The 17,422-nt window shown below is 42.4% G+C and overlaps 1 protein-coding gene and 1 long non-coding RNA gene across 3 annotated transcripts; both read right to left on the reverse strand.

Moving 5' to 3' along the window:
* Positions 1-1,851: 1,851 nt before the first annotated feature.
* Positions 1,852-16,220, reverse strand: LOC144020361 (CD209 antigen-like protein A). Its single transcript, XM_077523743.1, has 5 exons — positions 16,112-16,220; positions 15,889-15,978; positions 14,165-14,316; positions 8,157-8,260; positions 1,852-2,200 (listed from the first exon to the last, which is right to left on the reverse strand). Exons 1-5 carry the CDS (start codon positions 16,218-16,220, stop codon positions 2,056-2,058), a joined length of 600 nt encoding a protein of 199 aa, XP_077379869.1. The 3' UTR covers positions 1,852-2,055.
* On the reverse strand, positions 3,918-5,266 carry LOC144020727 (uncharacterized). Of its 2 annotated transcripts, XR_013283955.1 has the most exons (3): positions 4,986-5,251; positions 4,314-4,544; positions 3,918-4,042 (listed from the first exon to the last, which is right to left on the reverse strand). It is a non-coding gene; the product is annotated as an uncharacterized LOC144020727 (long non-coding RNA). The 2 variants fall into 2 exon arrangements; XR_013283954.1 differs by having other exon boundaries at positions 4,314-5,266.
* Positions 16,221-17,422: the final 1,202 nt, after the last annotated feature.

The following is a 17,422-nucleotide window of genomic DNA, read 5'->3' on the forward strand; positions in this document are numbered from 1 at the left end:
GATGAGAAGCTGATATCAATAAACCACCGGTCTTTGGCTCCGGACTTCAACACTCTGCCTCCGACTCCCGTCACTGCTCGCTACAATATGCTATAATACAAATAGCATCACTAGTGTTTTTCAAAAACATGTATACTTACTTGCAAACGTAGAAGCTACGCCTTTAGCACATATTTTGTTGTTTTTCATGTAGCGTGACCACGAAGACGAACAGCTGACTTTTGTTGTTGTGTGTTGCGAGTGGCTGAATAACATCACGTGATTTGCAGCGTTGCGCGTTATTGGTTCAATTGACATAGTAGTCTGCAGCGCTTGCCTGCACGTTTAATGACATTTAAAACTTGATTTTGGTAAAATGTGCAATAATTACGAGTGTCAACAAACAAAATCTGATTCATAAAAAAATAAACTTCAAAACATGAACGATCCAGGTCTTCCCTCAACAAGGATCATTGATCTCAAAAACTAAAGCAGATACGTGGCCTCGGCCCACCGCCTAATATTAGACTGTCAGAAGAAGACAAAGATGAGCGAGAAAAAGAAGAAATTCTGGAGGTATTCAAATTCCAAAACATTCCGGACCACCTGTTGATCTTCTGTTAAACTCTAGTTGATGAAAAAAATAAATATTTGGCACATTGTGAGTGTTGTACAGGTGAATAAATGAAAGTAAGTCTTTCATGTTGTTTTCTCATTGAGAACTTAATTCATTTGGAAATTGGACTACAGTGTCGACTCAAGAGTGTAGGTCAGCGGTGTCCAAACTACGGCCCGGGGGCCATTTGCGGCCCGCCGTCCATTTTTCAGTGGCCCGCGAAATATGCTAAAAATGGCATTTGACTCAGTTCAAATAAAATAAACAAAACAAAAATATTTGGAGATGGTCAAAGTAAGAATGGAGGGTATCGAAAAACAGGTGCCATTAAAGGTCATTTTAGTTAACTAAAACTAATAAAAAAAAACAAACAATATTATCGAAATAAATTAACGAAAATACTTTTTAAAAAACAAAAACTAACTGAAACTATATTTTATGTTTACAAAACTATAATTATAGCAAACATAATGCATGAGCCTTTGGGGATGATTTTAAATGTGATTTTTTTTAGTAGATTTATTTTGATATAAACCGGAATAATGACGTTTGAAAGTATGTCACACAGAAGTGACGTCATCTAACAGCAGCCAAGAGAAAAGCACCTTCAGATGACATTGCGCCCATGCTGTTTTTTAAAGCCCACGCCGCCCACATTGAAGGCAAGTGACGGTACAAAATGTAGGTAGTATTGGTATTATTTAGTTTGTATTTAGGTGTTCCAACAGCACTCTACTTGGCATAGACATAAAACCAAAAATGAAATTTATGGCAATAAATAATACAATTAGAAAATAATCCAAGATTATTTTCTTGTTATATGTTGGGGAAAAGTTTTGCTGTACATTCAGAATTAAATCTAGTGTCAGCAAAGAACAGCGTAAGAACTACATTAGCACAATTCTATTGTAAGTAGCTACACGATTGTCATGAAAATAACATGAAATTCATGGCAGTTAAGACTTAAAAATACAAAACAATACAAGAGGATTTTTTTTTTAAGACGATGATGATGAAAATGTTTATTATTGTGGGATTAGCCCCATGTGATGCAACATCTCGTTACAAGGGGGTCCCACACAAACACAAGGCAATCAAAATGACACACCAGACATAAAAGACAGGAAAAGAGAAAAAAAAACATAGAGTAACACGTAGATTCGTAACAGAGACAACCTTAATCTCATCACAAGTTCTAATTATTTCCTAATAATAAAAAAAAAAAAACTGCATTTTTTTGGGTATGACATTTTTTCGGTATGACAGCCTCATTTTATTTATATTATTTCTTTTTATTAAATAAAAAAATATGTGCAAAAAAAATATGGTGTCACTGTGTAATGTGTTACCAACATATTTTACTCTGAAAATCCACAAGAATGCACGATGTGAAGTGTAGTTTTGAAAGCAGAAAGAATGAAAGCAGAGATAATGGATAAAATGAATCACAGAAAGTACCTCTACCTCACTGTTTTCTCGCAGATCCATTGGGATCTCACACTACAGTTAGAGTCATTTAAACCAATGAAATTCATCATTGTGCGAATGTCACCGCAGTCTTCTCCTCCAAATGCTCCATCAGGCTGTCCAGGGGCCCATTCTAACCTACAGGAATAATTTAAACAAAATTGCAATTAGGTACCAAGAATAAAACATAGTCAATAGGTCGCTTGCACATCGTAATGCATCATGGGAGTTTTTCCTTCGGGCGCCATATTGGGTGTCCGCCGGTTCACAAGGTACACTCGCGAGTTACACGGTAGAGCTTATCAACCTGATGTAATTTTCGCAGTATTTTCACGATTTACCGGAAGATCAAAAACAACGACACAGGCAGAAGGTGTCTCTGTGTGGCGGGATTGATCCTAATTACGTCCTGACCAAGGGTGATTTTTTTTTTGACGGAGAAAGCTTGCTGGCCAAATGTGACATCTCTGGACATCTTTCCCTACCTCGTGTTGACATGCTCCATAACACGCCAACAAATCCCTGGAGGCTTACAATTATTTTGTAAGCGGGTGGATACAGAGTGTAAACTTTAACATCGCATCAGAAGAAACGGTTGCTGTTGCACGTAAGTAAACCACATGGTGTTGGTAATTCTGCACACAAAAATGTTGATTTGTTCTCAGGCTTCCTGTTATCATTGTGTTTACATGCACAGCTGGGTTTACCTGATGTGGTTTTTCTAATAATTTTATAACAGGCAAATATGGCAGAGCGTATAAGAATAAAAAGTAACTGCACAGCCTCCCCGTGGCTTAATTAAATTTAATGCTACCCTTTCACTAGTTACATGTTACTTAATCAACTTATTCTAAATGGTTAAGGTTAACCACTATCAGAGGACGTATTTTTAGTTTCAGTTTCCAGTACAATAAAACGTGTTCATGGTAACTACTGAGCATACTGACAGCTTTTCTTATGATCTCACGGTTAAGGAGGCTGTCACAACACCCAATTTCTGTCTGGTGCCAGATGGCAACAATTCCCATCACTTGTCACGACAACACCAATAGTATTACCAGGTATGTATGGCTTTACTTTTTGTAGTTTCTTATTTAATTCTATGTTTCATATTTCCATTACAATGTTTGTAATATTTTCAGATTCAGGCACAGATGAGTTTAACTGGACGGACTTCTGCGACTTTGTGGTGTGGACAAAGTGTGATTGAGCGAGTCCACCCAGATCGCTCGTTTTGGCCAGCTGGAAAAGCCAGAGGTTTTTTTTCCCAAAATCCCCTCCTTACCTGAACTGCTCGGGAGAGCATTTACTAGATCAGCAGTGGACTTCCAGTGTTCCTGCTCAGCCGCTGTCACCTACCACTTGCTCATGTACTTCAAAGATGCGGAATAAAGTAGTTTTTTGTGCTGCAGCAGATTGTAAAATCAAATGATATCACTTGAAGTGTGCCAATCTAGACTGCCAAAAGGACAGTGGTTTTGTGGCAAGTGTGAAACAAGGATTATTGGGAAAACTGTAACACAGTACTGGTACTTGTCTTACATTAAACAAATTTAAAAGAGAGCAACTTTTTCCTCTGTACATAGCATAATGAAAGTCATTGCGTACCCCATCAACATTACATCATACCGTCATCTCAGGATGGTAGGCACCTGTGCTAAAATAAACTACATTAATTAACAGTTCAATTTTTAACTCTGAAATTACTACATCTAATAATTATTCACTTCATTTTTTGTGCTTTTAGAAATAATAGAGATTTATGCCATTACTTTAAGAGGGACCATATTGCACATTGAGTCAAATCCTGTCATTTGTATTATGTATAGCTTTGTAAACAAACCCAACAATAGAATTTGTATAAACGCTGCCTTTATTAGCGCCAAACAAAAAGTCGCATGTTGTCCTCCTCCAATGCTTTGATGCTCGCCTTCGTTTCCATCATGTCATTGGCAATCAAGTCGGTGTGGCATGAGATCCCTAAAGAAAAAAATAAAGAAAAAATCACAAAAAAATACGGTACCAGTAATAGGTTTAATATAGTAAAGTAGTATAGTTTTTTTGTCAGTGTAAAAGAAATGTACACATTTTGTTGCATTTTTTAATGTATGAACATTGCTACAGGCAAATACTTATTTCTATAAACACTTCCAAATGTCTCTAAAATATAAGGTGCGTGTACACACACAAACAAACACATACATTCACTCATGCATACAATATATCATGTAATGAATTCTGAGTGGCATACCAGAGTCAATGATGTCAGCAGTACTTGAGGGTACAGGTTACTGGAGCCATCTGGCTGCATAACTGCAACAATCTCTGCCACTTCGAGTCGTCTTTTCTTTGCTTGTCTCTCCTGTGCACGTTCATATCTTGGCACCGACTGGGCTGAGACATAGATGTTGTAACTTGGGACCCAACTTTAATGTTGGAGCCCAGTCGGGATGATTGGACAGAAAAACGGGCGCAGGGCGACCTGTTAAAATAAACAAATATATAAACAAATAAAATATGGAAAGACTGGTTATTTTACCGCAGTAGGGTGGCCGTGAATAAGTTCTTTAGCATGATGTGTAGGCTACCGGGGCTCTGTTTTCTTGCATCACCCCCGGGGGTCTGTTTTCTTGCATCAGCCCCTTCTGTCTCTTTTTTTTTCCAAGTTTACATTTTGCCACCAAAAAACATGTTATCGGCATTAAAAGCCCAAGACTAATCAATCCAATTTCAGCAGTAAACACTTTGCACTGGCACTACTTGGGTGAAAATGTTCGATGTTAGCTTTCGGCTAACGTCCGCTAGCCAGCTTGTACTACCGAACTTGCTTGCTCATGAATCCAAAACATAAGCAACTTGCCCATATATGGGCGGTCGAAACGTTATTAATCCTCATGCATTAAATAAAGGTAAACAAGCTTACCGCTCACAAAGTGATCGCTGCACACACGAGCCCAAAGTAACGACTTCCCTCCGGAGTCCGCACTCCTCTGTCTCCAGGCCCTGGTTCCTAATTATTTTCGTAATTCGGAAAAAAGACCGACCATTTTCCCCCTTGGCTTTGTTCGAACACCCAACGATGCAGCAACAATGTACCATTTTAATCGCAGAAAACAAACGTGATAGATACGTGTTAGACCGAATCGCTACGTAAATGGAGGCCACCCAGCATGGCGACTACGAGAAATCCGAGGCGGAAGTGACGACATGTGCAAGCGACCTATACAACATAATTGCACGGCAATTACAGTACTACTATGGACTCTGCACAAATAGCTGTGACGTGTTTCCAGGAAAATTTCTTGAGGCACCGCCTTTTCGGTAATGGCCATCGCCGTTTGTTTTCCTTCAGAGAACCTCGACCAGTTGTCAGCGTTTTGGAGTTTATTTTCGTCATTGTTTTTTTGAGTGTGGTTGCGTGCATTTGTCAAGGCATCAAACACGAGGAGAACACATCGAGCAATCAGTGCTGTGTGCGCAGATACACAGGTTTAACTCTGCCTTGTTTTTTTTTTCACTTATGCTGACCACCGGTGATAGTTTGTTGTAACATTCGGAGGGATAACTCTGTAGTTGTCAATCACACAAGGGCGCCGTTTGTTAACTCATTTGGTCCCAAAAACATATACATACGTTCTATTTTAAATATTACCAGTGTCCCAAAGACATATTTATACGTTTATCATGCTAGAGCATACAGAAGGCTTTGATGCAGCCTCTGAACTGAAGAGAAAGGTTGAAGCAATGGTAGTAATTACAAAAGCGGCCAGCAGGTGGCAACAGAGTATTTGAGATCAACCAGGGCCATGTTGCAATAAGCTCTTTTTGCCAGTGTTTTCACCAGCAATGTGAATAATGATGAAACTTAGCTATATTCTAATGGTAATTGCTGCAAAACAGAAACAAATACAAATATACTTTTTTTTCCTGTTGAAAGAAGAGACTCTAATCTTTCTTTTAGTAGGTTTCATGTTTTTATAGCAATAGAACACAATATTCTGTGGGCCTTGCAATATCAGTCAAAATCCAGTCAAACAGCCGGGAGCGAAGGTAAAAATGGCTGGGAGTGAATGAGTTAACAGTAGAACCAGAACTGTATTTTGAAGCATTGGCTTCGTTAGACCTATTTTACGGGGCTCAAGCCTACCTAAAATGTTCTTAAGACCTTCATAAATGAATTATTTGTGCATTTTTTGTATATACACAATTTTTTTTTTACTAAAAAGATCAAAAACCTTAAATGTATAGCATACAGAAAGCGAAATGAACTAAATATTCAGGCACATAACCTCATTATTCATGTACATATAATCATAAATCTGTTGGTTGCCCTTTACTTCCAAGTGTAAGGTCGTCCATGCTTCTCGTGTGTCATTATCTAATCCATTACACTTAATCATGTCGAAAACATCCTTATTAGTATTAATCCAGTCCACGTTTTCACTGCGTCGTCGACTGCGACCAGTTGTACGTGCCTGTCCGCCAAGTGTTCCAAATATGCCAAATACAAAGTAGCATTGAGAAAAATAACGTTACGGGTGGACTGTTTACATATATGATCACAAATCAATTTATTTTCTTCACTTCAAGACTGAATGGTCAAATTACTTTTGAGTTTTGGGGCTAATACAGGCTGATATCAGAGCACCGTTTTACGCATGCATCAGGCGCAGCTCACCACCATAAGTCCAAGGTTTATTTAGGTTTGTTTGAACACCACAGGGGTAAGCTCTGAAATGTTTTTGGAATTATATTTCTATCTGCTTCAGGAGCTGAGATATCAATTAGTTAGTAGGCATTGACAATATTGTTGAATTTACAGGAAAACTTTCAAGATTTCGTGGGTGATTCTAAAGTCCTCCATAGGTTTTAGAGGCATGTTTTGGCAGGCGCTTTAAGCCTTAATGGGTTAATGGGCTCTTTGCACAAATCCACTACTTCCTGAACTCAACACCAGGCCTTCATTTCCTGTCTTTCATGAGTGGACAAGCTGATTAATCCAGGTGTGCCTGATCTCAGTAACTACAACAACATTGGCCAGACACACCTGGATTAATCAGTATGTCCACTCATTAAAGACAGGAAACAAAAACGTGGTATTCAGTTCAGGAAGTAGTCGAGCTGTGCAAAGAGCCCATTGAAGGTAATTAACTCATTTGCTCCCAAAAACATATAAATATGTCCTGTTTTAAATATTAACAGTCTCCCAAAAATGGATTTATACGTTTTTTATTTATTTATTTTTTATATATATACTAGAGCATGCAGAAGGCTTTGATGCAGCCTCTGAACTGAAGAGAAAGGTTGAAGCAATGGTAGTTATTCCAAAAACAGCCAGCAGATGGCAGCAGAGTATAAGAGGTCAACCAGGGCCATGTTGAAAATAGCTGTTTTTCCAACAGATTTAAATCGATTTGTGAATAATCATTAAACTTAGCTATATTCTGATAAATAATTGCTGCAAAATGGAAACAGAGATATAATTTTTCTTCCTGATGAAAGAAGAAACTCATCTTTCTTTTGGTACGTTCCATGTTTTTATAGCAATAGAACACAATATTCTGTGGCCTTGTAAAATCAGTCAAAATCTAGTAAAACAGCCGGGAGCGAAGGGAGTGCTTCAGTGAAAATGGCTGGGAGTGAATGAGTTAACTTCAAAGAGGCTGCTCGATTACGCAGCTCCGCAAGAAGAGCTTATTAAGGTGATAGACATTATTAGCGTTATTGAAGGGGGTGGGAACTACTTTTTTTCTTTTTCTTTAAAAAACAACCGCTACTTCAGGGAAATTTACCTATCACGGGTGGGCGTGGAGCGGAACACCCGCGAAAAGTGAGGGAACACTGTCTGTATATTATTATTATCACTATTATTGCTAAGAGAACGATGCTGATTTTGACTGAGGCTCTTAGCGCCCCTTACATATTTTTACGAAGCATTCTGAGTTGTACGTTTCACCTAGAAAATTGGGAGTCATATGTAACCTCCCAAGACCTGGACCTGACCGCAGTGAGCTGTCTCCTTACTCACTCGCCGAGTTGTGTGAGAGAATTTACCCTTGGAAAAAACAGTGAATTATTTTTATTGAAGTCACACCTGTCTTTGTTAACTGGTGTTCCATTCACCCAGATCCAAATTCCCTCCTGGTCCCTGTCAGACATTCCAATCCATGCCATCTTGGTGAAACCGGTGAGGAAAGCCTGTCACAACAAAGAGCACATTTTACTGATTCATGTGGTGAAAAGGTATGCTGCTGTTACACATGAAGTCAGCAAATACAGTGGAACCAAGCTATTTGAGGGTTATAGGGACCAGGCTATAGCAAAAATCTGTTTAGAAATGTGCTTATTATAAGATTTGGGGGAAAAGAGTTTATAATTTTTATTTATTTATTTATTTTAACACACAAAAAAAAAATCTAGAATACCGTATTTTTCGGATTATAAGTCGCAGTTTTTTTCATAGTTTGGCTGGGGGTGCGACTTATACTCTGGTGCGACTTATGTGTGAAACTATTAACACATTATTATATCATTTCACATGTTATTTTCAGACTAAACCGCAAGAGGGCGCTCTAGGCCTGTGTTGATAATTTCTTTTCTTTTTTTTCTTTTTTTTTTTTGAGAGCTCAGAATTGTTCATTCGGTAGTGCTACAGATTCAACATCTTATCATCATTGCTCTCTCTCTTTTTTTTTTTCTTTTTTTTTGTGTTGATAATTTCAACATTGCCGGTAGAAGAGGAAGCGTCGCATCGTCTACCTCTCGAGTTGGGGGAGTTATTTAAAAGTGACACCGAGGATGAGGATTTAATTGGATTTAGTGATTTGGAGTGAAACTGAAAAACCTGTTAGCATCTTCTTTATGCTAGAGTTATATGAATAACTTGTAGTGATGGGAGCATAATTCACCCACGGAACATTGGGACAAAGGGAGAGTTCCGGGTGGGAAGTTTTCATCCATCCATCCATCTTCTTCCGCTTATCCGGGGTCGGGTCGCGGGGGCAGCAGCTTCAGGAGGGAAACCCAGACTTCCCTCTCCCCAGCCACTTCAACCAGCTCCTCCGGCGGGATCCCGAGGCGTTCCCAGGCCAGCCGAGAGACATAGTCTCTCCAGCGTGTCCTGGGTCGTCCCCGGGGCCTCCCGCCAGTGGGACATGCCCGGAACACCTCCCCAGGGAGGCGTCCAGGAGGCATCCGAACCAGACGCCCGAGCCACCTCAGCTGGCTCCTCTCAACGCGGAGGAGCAGCGGCTCGACTCTGAGTCCCTCCCGGATGACCGAGCTTCTCACCCTATCTCTAAGGGAGAGCCCGGACACCCTGCGGAGGAAGCTCATTTCGGCCGCTTGTATCCGGGATCTCGTTCTTTCGGTCACGACCCACAGCTCGTGACCATAGGTGAGGGTTGGAACGTAGATCGACCGGTAAATGGAGAGCTTTGCCTTTTGGCTCAGCTCTTTCTTCACCACGACGGACCGATACAGAGTCCGCATCACTGCAGACGCTGCACCGATCCGCCTGTCGATCTCCCGCTCCATCCCACCCTCACTCGTGAACAAGACCCCAAGATACTTGAACTCCTCCACTTGGGGCAGGATCTCATCCCCGACCTGAAGACGACACTCCACCCTTTTCCGACTGAGGACCATGGTCTCGGATTTGGAGGTGCTGATCCTCATCCCAGCCGCTTCACACTCGGCTGCGAACCGCTCCAGTGAGAGCTGAAGGCCCCGGCCTGATGAAGCCAACAGCACCACATCATCTGCAAAGAGCAGAGATGCAATGTTGAGGCCACCAAACCGGAACCCCTCCACGCCTCGGCTGCGCCTAGAAATTCTGTCCATAAAAGTTATGAACAGAATCGGTGACAAAGGGCAACCTTGGCGGAGTCCAACCCTCACCGGAAACGAATCCGACTTACTGCCGGCAATGCGGACCAAACTCTGGCAACGGTCGTACAGGGACCGAACAGCCCGTATCAAGGGGCCCGGCACCCCGTACTCCCGATGCACCCCCCACAGAACTGCCCGAGGGACACGGTCGAACGCCTTCTCCAAATCCACAAAACACATGTGGACTGGTTGAGCAAACTCCCACGCACCCTCGAGGATCCTGCGGAGGGTGTAGAGCTGGTCCACTGTTCCACGGCCAGGACGAAAACCACACTGCTCCTCCTGAATCCGAGATTCGACCTCCCGACGGACCCTCCTCTCCAGCACCCCTGAATAGACCTTACCAGGGAGGCTGAGGAGTGTGATCCCTCTGTAGTTGGAACACACCCTCCGGTCCCCCTTCTTAAAAAGGGGGACCACCACCCCGGTCTGCCAATCCAGAGGCACTGTCCCCGATGTCCACGCGATGTTGTAGAGGCGTGTCAACCACGACAGCCCCACAACATCCAGAGTCTTTAGGAACTCCGGGCGGATCTCATCCACCCCCGGGGCCCTGCCACCGAGGAGCTTTCCAACCACCTCAGTGACTTCGACCCCAGAGATAGGAGAGCCCACCCCAGAGTCCCCAGACTCTGCTTCCTCAAAAGGAGACGTGTTGGTGGAATTGAGGAGGTCTTCGAAGTATTCCCCCCACCGCTTCACGACGTCCCGAGTCGAGGTCAGCAGCACCCCATCGCCACTATAAACAGTGTTAACGGTGCACTGCTTTCCCCTCCTGAGACGCCGGATGGTGGACCAGAATTTCCTCGAAGCCGTCCGGAAGTCGTTTTCCATGGCCTCACCGAATTCCTCCCATGCCCGAGTTTTTGCCTCAGCAACCGCCGAAGCCGCGTTCCGCTTGGCCATCCGGTACCTGTCAGCTGCCTCCGGAGTCCGACAGGCCAAAAAGGCCCGATAGGACTCCTTCTTCAGCTTGACGGCATCCCTTACCGCTGGTGTCCACCAGCGGGTTCGAGGATTGCCGCCACGACAGGCACCGACCACCTTACGGCCACAGCTCCGATCGGCCGCCTCAACAATGGAGGCGCGGAACATGGCCCATTCGGACTCAATGTCCCCCGCCTCCCCCGAGACAAGGGAGAAGCTCTGCCGGAGGTGGGCATTGAAACTCCTTCTGACAGGGGATTCCGCCAGATGTTCCCAGCAAACCCTCACAATACGTTTGGGTCTGCCAGGTCGGACCGGCATCTTCCCCCACCATCGGAGCCAACACACCACCAGGTGGTGATCAGTTGACAGCTCCGCCCCTCTCTTCACCCGAGTGTCCAAAACATGCGGCCGCAAATCCGATGACACGACTACAAAGTCGATCATCGAACTGCGGCCTAGGGTGTCCTGGTGCCAAGTGCACATATGGACACCCTTATGCTTGAACATGGTGTTCGTTATGGACAAACCGTGACGAGCACAGAAGTCCAATAACAGAACACCGCTCGGGTTCCGATCAGGGGGGCCGTTCCTCCCAATCACGCCCCTCCAGGTCTCACTGTCATTCCCCACGTGAGCGTTGAAGTCCCCCAGCAGGACGAGGGAGTCCCCAGAGGGAGCGCTCTCCAGCACACCCTCCAAGGACTCCAAAAAGGGTGGGTACTCTGAACTGCTGTTTGGTGCATATGCACAAACAACAGTCAGGACCCGTCCCCCCACCCGAAGGCGGAGGGAAGCAACCCTCTCGTCCACCGGGGTAAACCCCAACGTACAGGCGCCGAGCCGGGGGGCAATAAGTATGCCCACACCTGCTCTGCGCCTCACACCATGGGCAACTCCAGAGTGGAAGAGAGTCCAACCCCTCTCAAGAGGACTGGTACCAGAGCCCAAGCTGTGTGTGGAGGCGAGTCCGACTATGTCTAGTCGGAACTTCTCTGCCTCACACACCAGCTCGGGCTCCTTCCCTGCCAGAGAGGTGACATTCCATGTCCCAAGAGCCAGTTTCTGTAGCCGGGGGTCGGTCCGCCAAGGTCTCCTCCCTTGGCCGCCACCCAGCCTACACTGCACCCGACCCCTTTGGCCCCTCCCACCGGTGGTGAGCCCGTGGGAAGGGGGACCCACGTTGCCTCTTCGGGCTGTGCCCGGCCGGGCCCCATGGGTGCAGGCCCGGCCACCAGGCGCTCGCCAGCGAGCCCCGCCTCCAGGCCTGGCTCCAGAGGGGGGCCCCGGTGACCCGCGTCCGGGCGAGGGAAACGCTTCTCCAAATATCGTCGTCATCATAGGGGTCTTCTGAGCCGTTCTTAGTCTGGCCCCTCACCTAGGACCTGTTTGCCATGGGTGACCCTACCAGGGGCATAAAGCCCCAGACAACATAGCTCCTAGGGTCATTGGAACACGCAAACCCCTCCACCACGTTAAGGTACCGGCTCACGGAGGGGGGTGGGAAATTTTGTAATGTGGAAAAGGGGAGTTAGCCTGTTAGCTTCTAGCTGAGTGGGGAGTTGCTGTTAAGACCCCGCTTCTTCAATGCGTCAAAAAAACAAAAAAAACAGTCTTCCTGCATACGTCGTAAATATCACCACACATTTTCACTTATGCTCTTTTAAATGGGATGACATGAACATAAAAATGAGCTATGAAATATTTAACTTGAAGATGAAAAATGGTCCTCTCAAAAGAGTCACAGTATGACAGCCCGCCCCAAAATTCACACGGGTTATATTGATATTGATATATTAATTGTTTAATGTCACTCTATTACTTGCGGCGGGGTGGTGGGACAAAACAAAACAAAACAAAACAAACAAAAAAAATCACATTATTCATTTTCGAAAGCATTATCAATAAAGCACTTTTCACAGGGCACATCAAATGGCAAATAATCTTTTAATTGACACAAAATTATGAAATCAAATTTCCCACTGTGGTAATATGATCTCATTTATGCAAGAAAATACCACAAGGAGCAACAATAAAATAAGCAAACTTTGGCTGATGCCTCAGCAAATGAATTGTATGCGGAGTGTCATCTTCAAAGTTGAGGCTGATTTCATCTCTTGAGAGGTCAAACTTCCAAAACGTTTAAAGGGTTCAAATCTCGGACGATGACCTTGCCTGCTATTGGAATTGACTTTCCATTGATATTTTTAACAGTTTCTGAAAATTTCATGTTCTTATCTTTTTCCTAAGGTACTGGTTGCTATGGACATTTGAAAGATGAAAGTCCCAAAACTTTAAACCCCTTTTTCTCAAAACTAGGGATTTCTACCTTCCAACATTAAAACTGTTGTAACTTTGTCAATTTTTGAGCTACATCCATGTATTCTATATCATTTTAAAGGGAGCTAAAAGCAGAATTCAAATATATCAATATCTCAATTTTGATTATTTGGCACATGTGGACCCTTTTGCCACAATTGGTAATTTTCATAAAAAGTAACCTCATTGGTCATTCACATAAAACCCAACCACAAAAAACAACAATCTTGATAGTAATTAATAGTATTTAGTTTTGTTTATAAGTTTAACCCTATCCCCAAACAAAATCACCTTTATGGGTTTTACATTATCATCGCTCGCTGGATAGCCTCCCGGTCGCATTTTTTTTTTTTTTTTTTTGTAGTTGCAGATTTTTGGTAACATCTGATCTTTTATGACAACATTTTGTATCTTAGGGATTTAGCATGGCTTAAGCTTTCTTCTGTTAATTTCTCAACTGTTGTGGTGAGAAAAAAGGCTTGTCGGATTTGTAACTTATTTGCTGCCATGTAGGTGAAAATGGGTGATTTTTTTCTACACCGTGTTAGCAGACCTGCTGAAGACCAAGGAGATTGAGGAGAGATAGCTGCGATGTAGTAGAGATGTTTTTGCAGTCATGGGCCACAGTGACATTTCCACCAGTAAGAGGGTTAGGGATAGTTATTGTACGTCATATGACTTTTTATGTGACTTTTGGGCTTAGTGGAAGCACATGACAAGCACAAGACTTTGTTTCACCCTGTTAGCTGATGATGATAAAGAGGATATTGTGCCAGCTACAGAGCCTTGAGTTTTAAAATGAATGCACTGGCGTGGGCTCGAGGGAATCCACAGTTTGAAACCCTCACTCAGGTGTGTTTGGACTGACTAAAACTAACCCTAACTTCAGCTAATGTGCAAGAAATGGAAAATACCTCTCAAATATAAAACTCAATTGAGATGTATTCTCTCTTCATATAAAAATACCTGTTCCTGTCTGCTGTTGATGATAACCAGGTCAGCATCTCTTTGCAGACAGTCCTGACGGCTGTTGTCCCAACTCTTCCTCTGCAAGGAAATATAGTAACAACTGAAGCTGAAGTGCAGCCAGCCTTGCGGACAGACCTCTTCTTTGTTCCCTGCACACAGACAAGTCGACTCAATGTTGGATGGAAAACTGTTGCTCCACATGAAGTTCAGCAAGTTACAGTATACGTATCAGCAAGCTCGGCAGGTGCTGTCAATGGAGGCAGAGCCATGTGAAGAGTCACCAATTCAAAAAAAAAAAAACAGCAAAAAAACCCCAACATGAAATCCTAATCTATTTTACTTATCTGATGTATTACATATTGATTTTATTTTTTAATCCAATAATATCCACAATTTCATAGTTAAAACTGATGCATTTGCGTCATTTTCGGTCTGTGGCCTAAAACTTTGGAGTAGTCTGTCTTTCAGACAAGCCCCCTTACTGTCTATTTTTAAAAACTCATCTGAAAAATTATTTTTATTCTATGGCCTTCAACACGGCTTGAGACTTTTTGTGCTCTTTTATTTGTTTTACTCTATTTTTTGTTTTATGTTTTTTTAATGTTGTCAGGCTACTTTGTTTTATATTGACTGTACAGCACTTTAACACTTGTATTCAACTGCTGTTGTTTTTAAAGTGCTTTTAAAGTTGAGTTGAAGTATATGTATTAGTGTTGTTCCGATACCGTTTTTTTGGCCCCCGATACTGAGTCCGATACCCAGTATTGGCCGATGCCGAGACCATACTGATACCTAAGGTTTTTGTTTTTTTTCCGTGCCATGAAAAGGTTGTCTTGCTATTGGTTAGAGCATCCAAGGGCCAATAGGATATCTTAGATTGGCATGCAGTGAACATGTTACATATTAGTAAATGAATGTTATGCACGAGTTATATATATATATATATATATATATATATATATGTGTATATATATATATATATATATATACATATATACATACATACATACATAGTCAAACCTCGGTTTTCAAACGCTTCTGTTCTCAACCAAATTGGTTTTCAACCAGAAAATTTGAGAATTTTATGTCTCAGAACTCGTCCAAAAATTCGGCTCTCAACCAAACTGAAAAAAGCCGAGCGTACCTGAACGCGACTCACTCGGGTGCCGAGCTAACTCGAATGCCCAGGATGCTTTCTCCGTAGCACATTTGTGTTCAAAGTTCGTTTGGCGCAGACCTGTTCATTGTTATTTACGCATTTTTTTATTTTATTTTTTTTTTTAAGTTTTGCATCGTTTATTAGCCCCTAATAATGGGTCCAAAGAAAGCAAGTGCAAGTGGTAAAGCTGGTAAAGAAAAGAGGAAAGTAGTGCGCATAACTATTGAATTTAAAAAAGAAATGCTTGCATTTTGGTTTTTTTAATCATTTTAGATAGCATATCTAAATAAAACAGTGTCTATTTCTACCCTTTTCTATTTATGGTAAACAGTGTACAGTGCAGTTTATGGTGTAAAATAGTAAAAAAAACAACAAAAAACAAACAAACAAACTTGGAAACAGTTTTTTTTAGACTTGGAACGGATGGAAATTATTTACATTAATTATAATGGGAAAAATTGTTTCGGATTTCAAACAAATCGCTTTTAGAACAGCCTTCTGGAACGGATTATGTTCGAAAACCGAGGTTTGACTGTTCATCAATCTTCATGAGGGAGCTCACCGGGGCTCAGTCTCAGTGTGATGTTGAGAATTGCTTGAAGAACACACAACAGTCCAAAGCCCACCAGAAATACATTGACATGCCTTGATTCTGTGAAGACAAACACTTAAATTAAAATTCAGCAAATGTAATGTTTTCAAAACTAGCAACAGAAAGTGAAGTCAAATTATTCTATTTAGGCCAACTACAAACTAACAAATGATAAGTGACAATAATTACCTACTTGCCAGAGTCTTTTCTGTTATGTCCCCATGTTCATGTTTGGGAAAGTGTTCATATTCACCAACTTCAATGCTGACTTCAGAACCACGAGACTTAAACACCACAGCCATGTTTAAGCAGATGCAGTCGGGAATGTTGCTTCTTGTGTTGTGTACAAGTAAATATTTCACCATATCCTTCCTGTTACATGCCTGAAGCCAGTCTTCTTTTTAAGATGTTACATGTTTCATTTATGAAAAAAAAAAAAATGCTGTTCATATTTGTATCAGTGTTTTAATGCTGGTATTATGGCATTGACAATACAATAAATTTAATTTAAACTTATTTTCTATGCCCCAAGTCATTCTATTCAATTAATTTAATAATGCAAGATAAGGAACCAAAATGCAGTTTAATACATTGTGTGCACATTTGTTGATTGAATGACAAAGTGACTTTCAAGAGTTTTAGAATCAACAATTACTTAAAAATAAATAAAAAATAAAAAGTCACAATCGTGAAAATGACAAATCGAGACTGTTGCTCAGTGCTTTTTGGAAATTATTCATTAGTACAGTACTTCAGGTTTGAAGCACATACTGATTGTGTTGTACACAAATATATCATGTTATATCATGTTAATATACAAATCGTTAAAAAAAAAAAAAATGCTGAAAATATAAGTATAAAAAAAAATGTCACCAGGCTGACAAAAACAGGACAGAACAAAGACAGGAAAATGGCTCAGATCATTGGCCCGGTGGGGCGCCGTGGGGGCTTGCCGGGCCTCGTTCTGTGGCGTTGGTCTCGGGCGCAGGCCGGGGTGGGGGCGCTCCGGGCGTCTGGGTTGGCTCGCCGACCGGTATCCGCCCGGGGGGCGTGGGGGGTTGTGCCTTGGTGCTACTGCAGCTTGGGGGATTCCTTGGCGTGCTCGCTTTGCTGGGCCACGGTCGACGGCTCCCCTCTTTGGTGGCGGTCCTTATGCATGCCAGATCCATCACACCAGCATTGACTGAAATTCAAACAGAATTCGCCTCTCCCTCCCACTGCTCGTTGAATCAGTGGGTGCTGGTGTCTGTGGACCTCACTCTGCTTCATCTATCCTTCCCTCCTTCCTCTCTTTAGTTTTTCCTCTGGTCTCTTGAGATCTCCTTAATTTGTCGGAATTTAGAGGTTTCTAGGGTTGGCATAAGACTCTGGTTTTGTAACCATGTGGATGGCAGGTGGTGTTTAGTTGGTGCTGGATTTCACTTTCATTTACCTTTCTTTTCTTTGACCTTTCATCTGGTCTCCTGACCTTCTGAACTTCACGACTGGCGAGACTCTGAAGTAT

Source organism: Festucalex cinctus, chromosome 6 (assembly GCF_051991245.1).
Source record: "Festucalex cinctus isolate MCC-2025b chromosome 6, RoL_Fcin_1.0, whole genome shotgun sequence".
NCBI classification, from domain to species: Eukaryota; Metazoa; Chordata; class Actinopteri; order Syngnathiformes; family Syngnathidae; genus Festucalex; species Festucalex cinctus.